The sequence below is a fragment of the Canis aureus genome, chromosome 25 (assembly GCF_053574225.1).
Source record: "Canis aureus isolate CA01 chromosome 25, VMU_Caureus_v.1.0, whole genome shotgun sequence".
Taxonomy (NCBI): Eukaryota; Metazoa; Chordata; class Mammalia; order Carnivora; family Canidae; genus Canis; species Canis aureus.
In genome coordinates, this window is record NC_135635.1 from 29,211,143 (window position 1) to 29,225,482 (window position 14,340).

At 34.1% G+C, this 14,340-nt stretch overlaps 1 protein-coding gene across 7 annotated transcripts in view; it reads right to left on the reverse strand.

The window, feature by feature from the left end:
• Positions 1-14,340, reverse strand: part of PIK3C2G (phosphatidylinositol-4-phosphate 3-kinase catalytic subunit type 2 gamma) — a 364,988-nt gene that overhangs the window by 12,758 nt on the left and 337,890 nt on the right. For all 7 annotated transcript variants that reach the window (XM_077870889.1, XM_077870892.1, XM_077870890.1 and 4 more), the window contains one exon: positions 3,263-3,388. In XM_077870889.1, the coding sequence (XP_077727015.1) occupies positions 3,263-3,388 (126 nt within the window). Of the gene's footprint in view, positions 1-3,262; positions 3,389-14,340 lie in introns of those variants that run through there.

Sequence of the window (14,340 nt, forward strand, 5' to 3'; positions counted from 1 at the left end):
GTTCAGAGTCCACATTTGAGGTGAGCTTCAAAGTTGGCAGAGAAGAGTAGAAAGGGCAAAGGGAATGAGCTCCATCACAGAGGTCAGAAGGACTATTCAGGGAATGACAAGGTGTCTTATGTGACTTGAAAACATGATTAGATATGAGGAAATAAAAGGTCGTGAGCACACAAATATTCCTGACTTATTTTTGACGAAGGTACAGAAGACATTTGTTGCATTGTTTTTCCAATAAATGGTGCTGAAGTAATTGGCATTCACAGGTAAGAAAAAATGAACTCCAACTTAAACCTCATACATTATTCAAAAATTAACTCAAAATGGATAATGGGCTTAAATATAAAATGCAAGACTATAAAACATTTAGAAAAATACAGGAGAAAATCTTTAGGACTTAGTGCTAGGTGAAGAGTTCTTAGACTTGTAGTCTATAAAAGGAAAAATTGATAAATTGTACAAAATGAAAATTAAAAACTTTTAATTTGAAAGACCCTGAGAAGAGAATGAAAAGACAAGCTATAGGCAGGTAGAAAGTATTTGTAAACCAATTATCTGACAAAGGCTACCATCTATAACATACAAAGAACTTTCAAAACTCAGCAGCAAAAATGCAAACTATCCAATTAGTAAATGAGCAAAGACATGAAGAGACATTTTACCAAAGAGGATGATATATAAGTACATGACAAAAAGTTCAGCATCACTAGTTATTAAATAAATGCAAATTAAAACCACAATGAGGTATCATTCTATACCTATCAAAAGAACTAAAATTAAAAATAGTGATAATAACAAATGCTGGCAAAGATTCAGAGAAAACTAGATACATTGCTGGTGGGAGCGTAAAATGGTGTAAAAAGGAGTATGGCATTTTTTTTCAAAACTAAATATGCCACTACCATATATTCCAGTAATTACATCTTAAGCATTTATCTTACAGAAATTACAACTATGTTTACACAAAAACCAATTATACATTACTGTTCACGACAGTTTTGTTTGCAATAGCCCAAGCCAGAAATAACCCAGATGTCCTCTAATGGGTGAACAGCATTATACTTCCATAGCACTACGACTATTCAGAAGTGAAAAGAAACAAACCTACTGATGCATGCAGCTACTTGGATAGATGGCTATGGAATTATGGTGAGTGAAAAAAGCCAATCTTGAAATGTTACAAACTGTATGATTCCCATTTATATAACATTTGCAATGACAAAATTATAAAGATGGAGAACAGATTATTAGTAGCCAGTGATGGGGAGAAGGGGAAGGTAGGCATTAGAGGGAGGGAAATGTCAGTGGTTATAGGGTAGCACCAGGAGTCCTTGTGATGGAATTCTATACCTTGACTGTGGTGATGGTCATACAAACCTACTCATGTGATAAAAATTCATAGAACGAACTGGAATTATAATTAAAATGCATAGGACAGAATACATATGAACACATGTAAAACTAGTGAAATCTCATTAAGGTCAGTGAATTGTACCAGTGTCAATTTCCTGGTGTGATATTGTACTGTTGTCATGCAGGATGTTACCACTGAGGGAAAGTAGCTAAAGGTTATTTGAATTCTCTGTGTATTATTGCTTCCAACTGCATGTGAATCTACAATTATCTCAAACATTTTTTTAAGTATATGAAGACGATATTACTCAGAAAGACAACTCAGGAAAGTTACTGCATCATGTTTCAAGGGCTATATTAATGTCATGTTTAGGATTCTGTACATTATCCAGTAGACAGTGAGGAGTCTTTGAAAAAAATTTTGAATAGTAGAGAAATAAATATGACTGGCTTTTGAAAGACATCTTAGGTAGAAATGTGCATGATTTAATTGAAAAATGCAAGAGGCATAGAGGAGGCTATTATATAGTGGCCAAAGTCACAGGGACTTCAAACAGATAAGCAGTGGTGGGGCAGACAGAAGGTGATGGATTCAAGAAGCAGATGGTTGCACGTGTATCAAACTGTTAAACTGACAAAACTTGGGGATTGGTTGGAAAAATGAGTGAGAGAGAAAGCAGTGTCATTAGAATGTATCTTTTGAGATGGCAAAGGAGGAAAGCCTGGTTGAAAAGTACCTAGGAGACATTCAAACGGAGTTCTCCTGTAATGAGGCAGAAGCGCAGGTCAAAAGGTTAGGATAGAAGCCAGGTCTTGAGGAATAAATTCAGATGCAACCTACATAGAGATGGTAAAGGAAAATCTGTAGGTATATAAGGTAATTTCAAGAGCGTATATATCAAGAGGAAAAATGAGGGTAGATCATGGAGCTCCAGCAAACAACAATATTTTTGAAAGGAAGAATGGCAATGAAGGAAATTGAGTGAGTGGTCAGAGGAGATGGAAGGGAGTTAAGAGAGCCATTAGGAGTCCACGGATGTCACTCTAATACAGCAGCATCAATTAAGTTCAGAATCCACACCACAAAGGACTGAAGGATGAAAAGGAAGCAATGACGTGAGAGCAGGAACTGTGAGTCACTTTTGCAAAACTCTGGGGGTCACAGGGAAAGAAAATATGGATGCTTTAGAAAGGTTGAGTTGAGGAATTTTTTTTTTAAGATTTCTGACCCGAGGATCCAGTGGGTGAGACAGCCTTAAGAAAGGCAAACAAATAATCATCTGAGCAAGGTGCAAAGGAGATGAAAGGAGATGGAATCTAGGGAATAAATGTAGGGTTTGCCTCAGAAAAAAGTAGGGAATTGGATATTCAAATCGTGGAATACAAATGAATTAGAGAGCTACATATAATATAAATTAATTTAATTTGTGCTTTGTACTTGCTTATTTTCTTTTGTTTTCAAAGGAGATTTTATAAAGTTTATGTTATACACAGGATACACTATGATAAAGTTATTAGATAAGGAAGACCAAGTAAAGGAAAATAAGGTTGGAGAAAATAAGATGAAGTCAGGGATGATGTTAGGCAAAAAAAACCAAAAACCAAAAACCAAAAACCAAACCAAACAAAACAAAAAAAAAACCAAAAAAAACAAAAAGCCATCCTGGGCTCTTGCTTGGAAGCTAGCCACAATTTGAAAATTGGTTCATAAGTGCTTTAAAAGCAGAATCTGTATTTTCCAGTTCCCATAGAATCTAGAACAGTGATCAGCACATAGTGGCTATTTTGTGAAATGTCTTCCCTTTATGGAATAATGCTGCCAATTACTGCAAATTTTCCATATTTGGTTGTTAAGCTGAAAAAATGGTAAGAAAAATACAAAGCGACTGGACAAGAGATGAATCATACTTACAATTTCATTATAAGTGGGGTCGGTACATTTTGGAACAGATTTTGTTTTCCTCCTACGAACTTCACTGGGATATGGTAAAAGATAAAATTCAACATGTGCACTGGGCGCAGAGCCATCTGGGAGATGCTGCAAAGGAAAATGGTTATAAATATTAATGCATGTTGCTATCAAAGAAAAAAATACATAGCTACTAAAAACCGAGACCAAAGGCAGGATCAAAATTTATTACAGTACTGTTTATCAGAAAATAAGAGAACAATCAAAAGAAATACATCATTGCTCAAAAATATTCCCAAAGCACAGAGTAAAAGAGTAAAATTGTCCATTTTAAATTAAGTGTTGTGTCAGAGAACTATATTTAAAAGCCTATTAAATATAATTTAGTTTTTTTACAGTAAAAAACACATTTGCATTTTTGACAGAAATGGTCAAGAGATGAATATAAGCCACAACAGAGACAGGAATTAAGTGCCTCGGGATATTGTCCACCACTTGCAAATAAAAAAATGGCAAGTTTAACACATAAAATAAAATGTAGCATTTAATGATGCGTATATGCATATTAAATAATATCACATTTAAGGTAGAATTTAATTAGAATATCAGTTAGACTTGCAACTTTAATATACTTACAAGATTTTAAGACAATTATGATAATTTTATTATCTAAATTACCCTAAAATATATCGGATAATCCTTTTCAAACTATGTACTATGGAACCTCCAAAGTTGCCTAAAGTGCTGCCCGATGGGTAGATCAATATTGTCGATGGCTAGATCTTTGGATCCCCTCTTCTCAGTTTGTCCTAAATGGCCCCCCAAATACCACTCATCCCAGCTTCCCCATTCTGGCTTCAGAACTTCTCTCTTTCTTTTTCTACCTTTCTTTATTGTGGATAAGGATTGTGGATTTTCATTCTTCCTTTTTCTTTCTTTCTTCTCTTTTTTTAAAAAGATTTTATTTATTTCTTTGACAGAGCGAGCATGAGAGAGTGATCCCACAAGCAGGGGAGCAGCAAAAAGAGAGGGAGAAGCAGGCTTCCCAATGAGCTGGGAGCCTGGCTTGGACTTGGGGCTCAATCCTAGGATGCTGGGGTCATGACCTGGGCCTAAGGCAGATGCTTAACTGAGCCCCACCCAGGTGCTGCTGGATATTTTTATGTCTTAATATTCATTTGAGGAATAAATCCACTGTTTCAAAAATTTGGAAACCACTGCACTTCAAAGAAACGTTTCACCTTTGTCATCTTGACCAAGTGGAGAGTAAGTCATACTAAAACTCTGTATATCTAGTTTGATAAAAAGAGAAATGTTTATATAATTTATATTTAAAGAGGATGATTTAAAAGTCAAACTTGAGGAATTAAATGCTTTTTTTGTTGACTTCATTCTAACTATTAAATTAGTAATTTTCAACAAATACATTTTAGTGTTCTGAATCACAGTGACACTTACATGTGAACATCCAGTACCATCTTCAATGTCATTAGCTTTAATTTTGTATCTTTCTTTTAGCACTCAAGAAAGCATAGTGGAAAGTAAGAAAGTATGATATTATTACAGTACTAATTTTTACTCAGTTCTAATTTACATAGTAAAAATTACATTAGGAAAGTTTGGCTTTTTTTTAGTACTCACAAATTAGATACAATACATCTGGATATATCATATGTCAAAATGCTAAGATTGTCAAAACTACTGCTTTGGATAAGAGCTCAAGGTTTCCTCCCCTTCTGAGGCCCTCTTCCAGGACAAAATGCTCAGTATATCAAATATATCAATGGCATAATGGAATACTCAGTGACTCAAAAAGACATTGCTATTAATATTTGCTTTTGTTTTGTCTGATTTGGTTTGGTTTGGTTTGGCTTGGGGAGAAAGATGAAGGGAGTATAATGTTTTGCTCTATATAATTCTCTCTTGTCCACCATGAGGATACTATACCTATAATCACTATATGTTGCAACTTAGTGGTTAGAATCATGGTACTGAAAATGGACTTTTTGATTGCAATCTGGGCCCGCAAACTTGCTAGCTATGTGGCTTTTGGCAGGTATCTTAACTTTTCAGTGCATTGTTTCTTAAGCTGTAAATGAGGATAAAGGTGATATATGCCTTACAGCATTCAAAAGATAAAATACACCATGTAATGTGAGGACAAGGGGTGAAATAGAGTAAGACTTAATAGATGTTTGATACTATTTTTATTTTCTATGAATTAAATTTACATTAAACATAAATATACTATATACACTGATTGGACAAGATACCCCTAATATACTATGGCATTTATGAACAGAGTTTCCTAATACTGACACCATCAACATTTGGTGCCACATAATCTTTGTTGTAGGGGGCTGTTCTACACATTGTGAATATTTTAACAGCATCACTGATCTATAGATTCCAATAGCAACATCTTCCTAGTTGTGACAATCAAAAATGTCTCCAGACATTGCTAAATGTCATTTGGGGGGGCAAAATTAACCCTAATTGAGAACCATTTAGATGGTTCATTCATCCTTTGAATCCCAGCCTAGTGATCTGTATTTCTACCTGAATATCTTCTTGGTGCCCTAATATCAAATCTAACCAACATCTATCTTCTATCCTTCTTTAACCTTTCCAAAACAAAATTTTCTAAGTTGTTCAACCTATATTAAGTTATACTGTTTGTCTTCTCTAGTGTCTCCTTTGTCACTGATTTTCAAATCCAAGTGTGTACTGAGATCAACATCCTCCGTTTGCCCCAGTTCATCTTCCACCACAGATCTTTATTTCCTAACTTACTGTAACTGGATTTTAATGACTTTATATGCCCTAGTTTTCCCATCTCTTTCCTTCATTCATTCCATAGATCACTGTTGTACTTAACTTTTCTATTAAGCTGTTTTGATCATGTCACACCCACTGCCTGAAGAATAAAACCCAAACACAGAGAAAGATATTTTGCATACCAGCCTTCACCAAGCATTTAGCAATGAAAGGTCTGGGTTTCTGTTTCCAAGTTAATGTCCTTGACAAGGTCCTTGAATATCCTGAAGGTTTTAGAATAATAGAACAGCACGGGTTTCAATTTAAAATCAGGGGTACATTATATCTGAGCAGCACTGGGCTTATTCTGTCCTTAACAGATTTCAATGCAGACATTGACTTCTTGGGTCTTTCAGAGAGTCCTTCTTTGTTTTTTGTTTTTGTTTTTTTCCCCCAAAGCAGCTGACTTATGGATGTTATTTTCTTTCTTTCTTACTCTCACCATATCCTGTTACTTAAAGATCACAGCTAATTTATTAAAAAAAAAAAAAAAAACAAAACAACTCTAGCTCTCTTATCAATACTTCTCATTTCATCCTTTGAATTAAATTCAAATTCAAAATGTTTAATAACCCATGCTTGTCTAAATGTTTTAACCTAGGATTTTTACTCTGGTTGCATTTTAGACCTTGACAAAGATTTAACACTTTGACCTGAGGAGTTATAAGGCTTGGAGATGCAGAGCTCTTAGTCTGATGCTCAGTCCAAACAATGGAAAGTTTCCTTGTATCATCCAGAGGGTTTTCTTATTCACAGTAGATTGAAGTCAAACAGCGCTACACTTTCTTCTAGAATTCTGGCTAATATTTTTACTGTACTCAGAAGATGAAGTGAAGTCTTCTAAACCTCATTTTTGTTACTCATCCTAACTTTGAGTTCTATATATTCTAGTTATTGTGTTAAAATGTTTCTCATTTTTTTATGTTTCTAAAAGTTTTATATATGTTATTTCCTTTATGAGCTTAGAAATTCTTTAAAAGACAAATCCGTCTTAATGTTTTACACTTTCCTCCCTTAACAATTCCTTTGGGCTTTGCTCCATTGGTTACTCACTATTCTACTACCCTAACCCCACCTTCAGTTCCTTTGTCCTAATCTTTCAAAGGGTCTCGAATCTCCAATGAAAAATTTAAAATCTTCCTTTGATATTGGGCTTACCTTTATCATATTCTTTCCTTTCCTTTCATAGTTCTGCCTTTCTTTCACAGCATGCCTTTCTTTCCTAGAAATCCTGTTCCTAACAGTGTGTGGCACGCGGTGAATACTAAATAAATAGTTATGTAATGACTGAATGGATGAGCTATATATTTATAGCATATAGCTCTTTGAAAGTACTCCATAGCTATTTATTGAATCATTATTTATAATGCAATATAAAATCTAGCAGTCTTCTTAACTTCCTAAGGCTAAAGTGGATGTGTCTTAGATCTGTTCCCAAGGTTTACTCTGAATGCTTAGCTGTTTGATGGCATCCCTCTGCAGATGGAGCAGATCCTCATATGTGCTTTGTTGGATTTCATGGCTGATGGGGTATTCGTGTTAAGATCCGCTTTTTATGTCTGATATCTCAATAGTTCACTTCTAAAACTTTGATTTTATCTCATCACTCAGATCATATTAAACAATTAGATTCTTACTACCTTTCTTTACCCCTTTTTGTCTGCAACTGGAGCTAGACTGGATTTGTAACATAATTACTTATCACAAAACCAATCCTTAGTCGCCATCCTCACATTCCCCTGAAGACTTGGTCTCTGATTGTTGTCTTCCTTTCCTGACACCTTGTCCAGTCTTCTATGACAGTCTTCTCTATCTCTCTGGACTTTTTCCACTTCACTCCTTAAAAAGAATCTCTTTAACAATAAGTACAACAGGCTATTTAAATCTCCTTCTAGGAGCTAACAATGACCTGACAATTTCTCGGAGGCCAACTAGATGGTAGAGTGTGAACTAAAATAATTTTGTTCTCATGCCCTTACTCAACCTTGTGCAGTTTTCCCCTCTGTATACCCCATTTGTGGAGTACATGAAAGAAACAAAAATAGGCACATTCAATTTAATTAGAGACCTGCCTACTGGAGACCTTTGGGTGGAGGCTAGGTGCTAGATCCACATTTGCACCAAGTATTCCCTACAGAGGAAAGATATATGTCTCTTATATATGTGCTACTATTTTTTCAAATATATGTAGGTCTTTTGTTAACACAATTTTAATATTTTAAAAGCACTACTGAATTTATAGTAGTTTAAATTTTGTTTTACATTTCTTAAATTTATCAGATTTTTTAGGAAAAAAAATTGTAAATTTTTCTAGTTGAAAAGATTGGAAATGAAGGCCTCAGCATATTCTTAGCATCACTGATGCAGACACTTCTTTTTCAATTAAGAATGAAGTATAGGAGATTCTTAGCTTGGTTATTGTTTTTAGGTTATAAAAATTAAGGTGCATATATATATTAGTAAATCATTACTCACAATGTTGACTTCTTAATGGTATTGTCTTAGGTGTATAAATAATTAAATATGCTAATTTCTGCCTCCCTTTCTTGCACTACTTTGCACACAGCATTTTAAATGGTTTTCAATGCTACTGCTGTTGTTTTTATGGTTAATGAAGTTTTATTCATGAATTCATGAATAAAACTATTCATTAACCATAAAACTATATTGAAAAAGAGGTTAATTTATCAAACAGTAGCATATTGCTATAAAAACAAAGCACGATATAAACTGTGTATTAAGTAAATAAAACTATTTCACATTGTAGGGTATGCTAGCAACCCTTTAATATTTTCATGAGTTTATGAAGATGATAGTCACTTTTCATATACAATAATAATAATAACTATCACATAATGAGTATTTATTTAAAACACTCTCATAAAGTAAACTTTGAGCCAGTATTATGGTCTTTATTTTATTGAAAAGGTTTTATTATGACTTGTGCTCTTAACCACTACCCCTATATTGGGCCTCTACAAAGAATGCAAAGGAAACCACCAGATTCAAAGTAAAAGCACTTCTAGATCAAGTTTTATCAGAAATGTGATGAGGGTAGATGCTTTAAAAATAACTTCTGTAGATTAATTCAAAGCTTAATTGTATTTAATAGGCTCTTATCTTTTTGATGAATAATTTATGAGAATTTCCCATCTAGTTCTTTTTTTTTTTTTAACTTAAATGTTTCCAATCATATGATAAGATAGGCTTTGGTAGAAATCAACTGATGATTAAAATATGATAGTGCTATCAAAACCTGAGGTCTATGCCAGAAACAAAATAACAATAAAAAGCATTTTCCTCATCTATGTGCCTGCCAAATTGCAGGTCTGAAATTCAGGCTAGCTAACACAAAGAGGGTCTTTTTATAAAATGACAATGTGCAATAAAAGTGCTTGTGGTATGTAGTTTGCTTAGTCCTTCAGTTAAAGAAATGGGATGATCTTTCCAAACTTTCTGTGTGTGTTTGTTAATATAGAATGGGATGAATTTCAGATCCTCCTGAATTAAATTAGGGTGGTCTTCTGCTTCATTTCACACCAATAAAGGCTTTAAAGAATTATTGTCACTAATAGGTGATTTTCAATAATTTTTTTAAACAATCAACTCCAAAATCAAACCACCATGTGTCTAACACTATGAGAGGTCGCAGAAAAGTTGCTAAACCATTTCTACTTTCAGAAATAAAAAACTCATGGCCATGATCATCTTATTATATACATATTAAAAAAAATTTTAATCCTCAACTTGATGCAGTTAACAATTAGTCAGAAGCCAGTCCAGTAGATAGAATTCCTATATTTTCTGACTCAATGCATAGGAATTGAATTGCTTCTAAAAATCCAGAGTTTTAATTAGAGCTCCAGACTTTGCTACTAAAGTGTCTTGTGAAGTTTGGCAAGTTTTTCCATTTCTCAATCTTAATAAAATGTAAGAAATAAGGCTTTAAACCTCATTTATTTTTTACAATCTGCTCCATAGAAAATGCTGAAGAATTGTTTATGAGTTAAGTGGTAATTAAACTTTTTTTTTTCATAATTGCACCGAACCATTCTAAATGATTTTAAATCCTCTAACCCTCAGCTTCTATCCGCCAATGCTAAGAAAGTTGTACAAATAAAAAATAGACTACATTTTGCTAATGATTATTGAGGAATTGTGAAAAACAGATGAAATACGGGAAGATTAGATTTATGATATTGTTATACTTCATAGTATAGGAAACTTTTTGCAAAAAACCCAGAAACTAGTAATTCAGAGGTAAAGTATTCAGAGTTTTCTACCTATACACCTCAAATATTTGCTTGGATTCTGTCCTACTAAACAGTTTATCATGATTTAAATAAAGATACAGATATATGATGTACAGCTGTCAATAATCTATTCAATCCACTTACATGTAATTATTGATAGCTAAGGACTTTACTAATGTCATCTTATTGTTTTCTGGCTATTTTTTAGTTCCCTGGCCATTTTATTCCTCTTTTGCTGTCTTCTTTTGTGAACTGATGATTTTTTGTAGTGCTATGCTTTAATTTCCCTTCCCTTTATCCTTTGTGATTTTACTACACAGGTTTTTGCTTTGTGGTTACCATGGGGCTTACATAAAATATCTTAAGTATAGGGGCACATGGGTGGTGCAGTTCTTTGGGCATCTGACTCTTGGTTTCAGCTCAGGTCATGATCTCAGGGTGGTGGAATTGAGCCCCGTATCAGGCTCAGAGAGGATTCTGCTTAAGATTTTCTTTCCCTCTCCCTTTGCCCCTCCTGCCCCCTCAAATAAATAATCTTAAAAAAATTTAGGTATAATAGTCTGTTTATGCTGATAAATTTATTTCAATCACATGTGAAAACTCTACCCTTTATTTCCTCATCTTTTATGTTATTGAAGTCACAATTTACCCCTTTTGATACTGTTTGTTCATTAACAAATTATTGTAGCTATAGTTAATTATAATACTCTTGTCCTTTAACCTTTATACTAGAGCTAAGTGGTTAGTACTCCATTGCATTACACTATTTGAGTCTCTGACTTTGTATACTTATTTTTGCCATGGGTTGCATATTTTCATATGTATTTATGCTATTAGTATCCTTTCATTTCAACTTGAAAAGTTTCTTTCAGCATTTCTTATAAGGCAAGCTTAGTGGTGATGAGCTCCTTCAGCTTTATTTGTCTAGAAAAGTCTTTAAAAAAAAAAGAAAAAAAAGAAAAGTCTTTATCTTTCCTTCATTTCTGAAGGACAGCTTTGTCAGGTAAAGTATTCTTGGTTGGTATTTATTTTAGTTCAGTTCTTTGAATATATCATTCCATTCCCTCCTGGCTGGTAAGGTTTTTGCTGAGAAATATGCTGATAACCTTAGGAAGGGCAAATTGTAAGTTACAAGATTTTTTTCCCTCTGACTGCTTTGAAGATTCTCTCTTTGTCTTTGATTTTTGACAGTTTCATTATAGTGTATTGTGAAGAGGACCTCTTGAAGTAGAGTTTGGGAAACTATGAGCTTCCTGAGCTTAGATATCCAAATCTCTCTTCAGATTTGGAAAATACTCGATCATTATGTCTTTAATGTGCTTTCTGTCACTTCTCCCTTTAGTCTTCTGGAACTCCAATAATTCAAAGTTCTTGTTATGGTATCCTAGGATTGCATAGGATATCTTCAATCTTTTTCATTTCTTTTTTCTTTTTTTTTTTTTTGTTCTCCACTTAATGGGTAATTTCAAAGTTCCCATCCTCTATCTCACAGATTCTTCTTCTGCTCGATCCATTCTACTGGTGATGCTCTCTGCTGCATTTTTTTTCACCTTTCATCTATAATATTCATTAGTTCCAAAATTTGTTTGCTTCTTTTTAAAAATTTTCTCTGTGATAAACTCATTTTTTTCATTATTTGCCTGATTTTGTTGAATTGTCATTTTGTGCTTTCTGTAATTTACTGAGTTTCCTTGTAAAGCTATTTGAATTCTTTGTATTATGCAAATCACATATATCAGGTCTTTGAGTTTGGTTAGTGGAAGATGATTGTGATCCTTTGGTGGTATCATGTTACCTTGATTTTTCATGTTCCTTGAAGTTTTGCATTGCTGTCTTCAAATTTGAAGTAGCTATCAGCTCCTCCAGTCTTTACTAACCACCCACTTTAAAGTGTTCAGACTCATGGTTTTTTCTACAATAGTGTGATGAAACTTGTCTGCAAACCTGGACTTCCACAAAGGCTCTTTCATCTGTGGATGACTATTAAAGACAATGCTTTCCAGGAACTCTCTGACCATGCCTAAGAGGAACTGGAACCAATTCATGAGCCACTTCAGGGTCCTCAGCTGGGACTGAGGTCTGTATGTCTATTATCTGGAACATAGGTAAGGGAGAGTCCTCCTGGATCCCTTGGTATATGCTCCCACAAGCATACTTTTGTCTGTGAATGGATGCCAAATTTTTTGTTGTTGGTAAGGTATGTCTTTTGCAACTATGATGCTAATGTGACTCCCAAGTTGATTTCAGAAAAGCCATGAAGAAATCAAATTAAGAGAACCAATGTCAGGATGCTAGCTTATGTTTTGTTTGTTTGTTTGCTTGCTTTTTTGTTTGTTTGATTGAGTTAGAATGTCAAATTGAGGAAGATTTGGATAAAGAATAGCAACTAGGATACAAGCTCGTCAGTAAAGGAGAGTGATTAGATAAAATCTGCATCATGGGATCCCTGGGTGGCGCAGCGGTTTGGCGCCTGCCTTTGGCCCAGGGCGTGATCCTGGAGACCCGGGATCGAATCCCACGTCGGGCTCCCGGTGCATGGAGCCTGCTTCTCCCTCTGCCTGTGTCTCTGCCTCTCTCTCTCTCTCACTGTGTGCCTATCATAAATAAATAAAAGTTTAAAAAAAATTAAAAAAAAAAAAAATCTGCATCATGTGGTGACCTGTACATTGATGGCTATGTCAGCTAGAGATATGGTTAGTATCCAGAGTTGTTGAATATTTAGAGAAATAATCCTCAGCAGGAAATCACTCTATTTTCAAGTAAGACTGATGTGAAGGTCAAATATTTATCATTCTCAGATTAGTATCAAGTATTATAGGCAGCGGAATTCACAGAGAAAAGCTATTCATTTATAAATATAGCTAAAATTAAACTGCCCTGCATTGTGGCTATTTTTCTCAGTGATGTACACTTCAATGAATATTCACTTATTTAACAAACATGTATTAAGGACATAGTATTATGCTAGGCACTGAAGAGTATACAAAATATATTTCTGACAATTTTTACAATCAGTATATTTTCAAATTGAAACTACAAGATGAACCAAAAAGATAAGTTTCAAGAACTGAGATAAGGCATCATTCAGAAAGGATGAGAGGTTTGAGCTGAGCCTGGAAGTTGAAATGGATATAGAAAGTAAACAGAAGGTAAGTAGAAGTATGATATAGGTTGCTAGAAGGACTACAGTGTGTTTGGTAAAAAAAATGAATGAACCATTTCGAACATAATATAAGTTTTGTGTGTGTGTGGTGGATATCAAGGTAGGTATGGCTAAACTGTGTAGTATCTTAAATATTAGGCTAAAGAGTTTGAGTTTTACAAAGGTTCTATTAGCATATTTGTTGATATGTTAAAAATGGAAATTTATTTTATTGATATGTTAAAAATGGAATTTTAGGATGTTTTGTGAAAATGGATTAAAAGAAGTAGAAAACAAGGATAGGAATATAACAATCAATCAAAATAATCCACAAGTGAATTAATAGATAATATAGGATAGGATTTTGGCAATAATAAAAGTAACAGGGAACTAAAATGATTTGCTGATGGGATACCTTGGTGGCTCAGTGGTTAAGCATCTGTCTTTGGCTCAAGGCATGATCCTAGAATCCCTGGATCAAGTCCCACATCAGGCTCCCTGCATGGAGCCTGCTTCTCTCTCTGCCTATGTCTCTGCCTCTCTCTCTCTCTCTCTGTGTCTCTCATGAGTAAATAAATAAAATCTTTAAGAAAAAATAAAAGGATTTGCTGATGATTATACATAGAGGTACTGGAACAAGTTAAAATATAGAAAATAAATAATAGAGAATTTTGATCAAGGTTACTTGAGATTGGTGTAACAATTTTTTGAAATAAGTAGATAAGAGTGAGAGTTGATTTTAGTGAAAAGTAGAGAACTATAATTTAGAAATATTGAGTTTAAAGAGATGGCAAGATATCAGAATGCACATGCCCATCAGGCAGTTGAAAATATGTAAATTGAGTTCAGAGAAATATTTAAAGTAGAGA